Source organism: Buceros rhinoceros, unplaced genomic scaffold, assembly GCF_000710305.1.
Source record: "Buceros rhinoceros silvestris isolate BGI_N320 unplaced genomic scaffold, ASM71030v1 scaffold20409, whole genome shotgun sequence".
Classification (NCBI taxonomy): Eukaryota; Metazoa; Chordata; class Aves; order Bucerotiformes; family Bucerotidae; genus Buceros; species Buceros rhinoceros.
Window position 1 is genome coordinate 7,323 of NW_010432369.1, and position 2,761 is coordinate 10,083.

Genomic DNA, 2,761 nt, shown 5'->3' on the forward strand with positions numbered 1-2,761 from the left:
GAAGGTGTGTCCTCAGCTTCTCGCTCGCTTGGCCACTTTTGCTGGGAAAGGAAAGGTCAGGTTGCAGCCGCAGGACCTAGAGAGGGTGAAGGTGGGTTTAAAGACACAGACTGAGGTTTGTACCTCTGGGGTTTTTACTTTGGCAAATGAACCAGTTGAAAGTCATCTAAGAAAACCTGATTGCCCAGCAGAGGAAATAATGATATATCCTTTCTGTGTGTGTGTGTGGTTTTTTTTTCCCCTGCAGTAACCACAACTCTCTCCTCCTGGTCCGGGCATGCTAGAAAATGCAACGAAACAGCCAAGTCCTATTGTGTCAATGGAGGGGTATGCTACTACATCGAGGGGATTAACCAGCTCTCTTGCAAGTAAGTGAGTGCAGCTCTTATGTCCATATGGAAATTACTTGGCTGGCGGGGAGGAGACCTCTGTGCAACTGCCAGAGGAGGGGGAGCGCTGGAATTCTCCTGGCAAGTGCAGTTTGAGCTGTGCAGGTTCAGAAAGGGAGACCAGAGAGACGAGAGGCGGGGAGCTCTTGTTTTCTTTTTTGTGTGAGTGCCACCGTTCTCTTTTCCTGACTCTTCCTCTAAGAGGACGTTTGTCCCAGCTCTTTCCTTTCCCTTTCTTTCCTTTCTCCTTTGCATCTTCAGGGAAGGTCGGGTCCCTTTTGCTCTCCCTGAGCCAGGTCAAGGCTCTGTGTCCCCTGCTGACACATCCCCCATGCTCAGCATCTCCCTCCTCCAGGACCAGAGAAGGGCCCTTGCTGAGACCTGCCTCTTACTGCTCTGCCTGCACTTCATGGGCTCGGAGGCGGGTTTAGCCCACAGCCGTTCATCACTCTGGGACACTTTGGGGAAGGCTGTCGGTTGTTTATTTCTCCCCTTCATGTGTTAAAACCTGAAAAAAAAACCAAACCCCCAAATCAACCAACCAACCAAACAAGAATAACCCAGGGAGACATACTAAGATACCCTTAAAATGAAATTTCTTGGAGAGGTTAAGGCAGGGCTGCAGAGTCCAAGGGATGTGGAATGGGATGTGAGAACTTTTCACCTCTGGTTCAAACCTGTCACAGTCAGCAAGCCCAGCAGCACCTCACAGCTCCCCCTCCAAGCCTGATGGGGACTGCGAACGACAGGCATGATCTGATTGCCAGTGCTGGACATAGAGGTAGCCAAAGCACACCCGTAGCTGACCCCTGGCTCCTGCGGAGTGAGCATGAGGTGGTGCCCCAGGTGTGCATTTGCTGAGCAGATGCAGTCAGCTTCTGAGCTCGCCTGGGGATCCAGGCATCACTGTGCCCAGCTTGGAGAAGCCCAGAGCTGACCATTTTCTCCCTGCGTGGCCCAGAGACCTCTCCGTGGAGATGCAGAGCCAAAGGTATTTCCATCTGTGGATGCGAACCTAGTACCACCACTACTACGTGGTGTGATGCTCACTGGACATTCAGCTCCTCAAGCCTTGAAGGACACATTCGAAGAGAACCATCACCCCTCCTGGAAGGGCTGTGAGCTGATCATGCTTGGCACATTTCCGTTCTCCCAGTGCTCCTTTGTTTTGGCGGGAGCGGTAGGAAAGACCATGTGGAAATGCATTTTGCTGAGCTCTTGTGCTCTGTCTTTCCAGTGCAGGATCGGCTGTGGTAGGGAGGGCACAGGGTGAACAGCATCTTTCAGTTCTCCCAGGCTAGCCCCTTCAGACCTGGAAAGAGCTGGGTAGGACAGGAACCAGATGCTGTGGTCCTCCACATTTCCCATGTGCATGACGTGAGAGCAGCCCTTGTCCACACCACAGAGCTGTGCTTTAGGATTGTTGTGTCTGCCATTGGTGGCACTCTAAGTTCATCTTGCCAGTGAGGGAAACACGGGGGAAGCCCCATATGATGACTCAAAGTCACCGTTACTGTTCTGGTGTAGCTGTAGTCCCAGGAAGCCCCAGCAGTTCCAGTCTTCCCATGCTGGGGAGGGGTCAACCCTTGAAGCCCGGAGGAGTGTATGAATCAATACCTCTATCTGAAGCAGCGGGGTGGTGCCAAAGGCATAGATCTCAAGCTGTTTCTTCTGGGAAGAACTTGAATCCAGATCAAGACTTTTCAAATCGGACCAATTTCTAATTACAGCAAGAGGTCCCTGCATCCCTGCACTGCCGCCCCTCGCGGCTGTAATGGTAAGGCTCCGGTTTTCCTAGTGAGGGATATGTGCAGGAGTTACCAAGTGTCTTCACTGCTTCAGCCAGAGTAATTCCAGCCTTGCAGAGGAAGAGTCTGCCTTCAAACCAGGCTGCTAGTGAACGGAGGGGAAGCTCAGCAGTGGATTATGGTAAGATTTTATGTGCCCTGTGAAACAGACCTAATTATTTCATATAATCGGAAAGTCTTAATTCCTCACTTGCAGATGGTAAAATGATTTCCTTTTCTGATGAGTCCCAAGATACCAATTGCTAAAACCGGATGGGAATTGAATGAGTGTGTATGGAAGGGCAGCAAAGTGTCAACCAAAAGGCGGTGCTTTGGAGGTCTGCCCTGTCCCTCTTTGTCTGCCGGAAAAGCCAGGTCTGCGTTAGCAGGAGCGCAGGAGACCCGAGTGCCTTCCCCACAGTACAGTCATTTCTGATCTTACTGCTTGAGGAGATACCTGGGTGTTCGTTCTCCCTGGGTGTTTTTATCCTTACATCATAGACTGAAGATAAGAATCCTGGCTGTTGAAGTGGTGTAGTTTTAGCATTTCTGGGCTCCAGAAGACAAAAGTTACTGAGGAATGCC

The 2,761-nt window shown here is 51.1% G+C and overlaps 1 protein-coding gene across 1 annotated transcript in view; it reads left to right on the forward strand.

The window, feature by feature from the left end:
• Positions 1-247: 247 nt before the first annotated feature.
• Positions 248-2,761, forward strand: part of LOC104500160 (pro-neuregulin-2, membrane-bound isoform-like) — a gene marked incomplete at both ends in the record, with an annotated part of 33,504 nt that continues 30,990 nt past the window's right edge. Inside the window, one exon of the mRNA XM_010143766.1 lies at positions 248-368. Coding sequence (XP_010142068.1) covers positions 248-368 — 121 coding nt within the window. The remainder of the gene's footprint in view (positions 369-2,761) is intronic.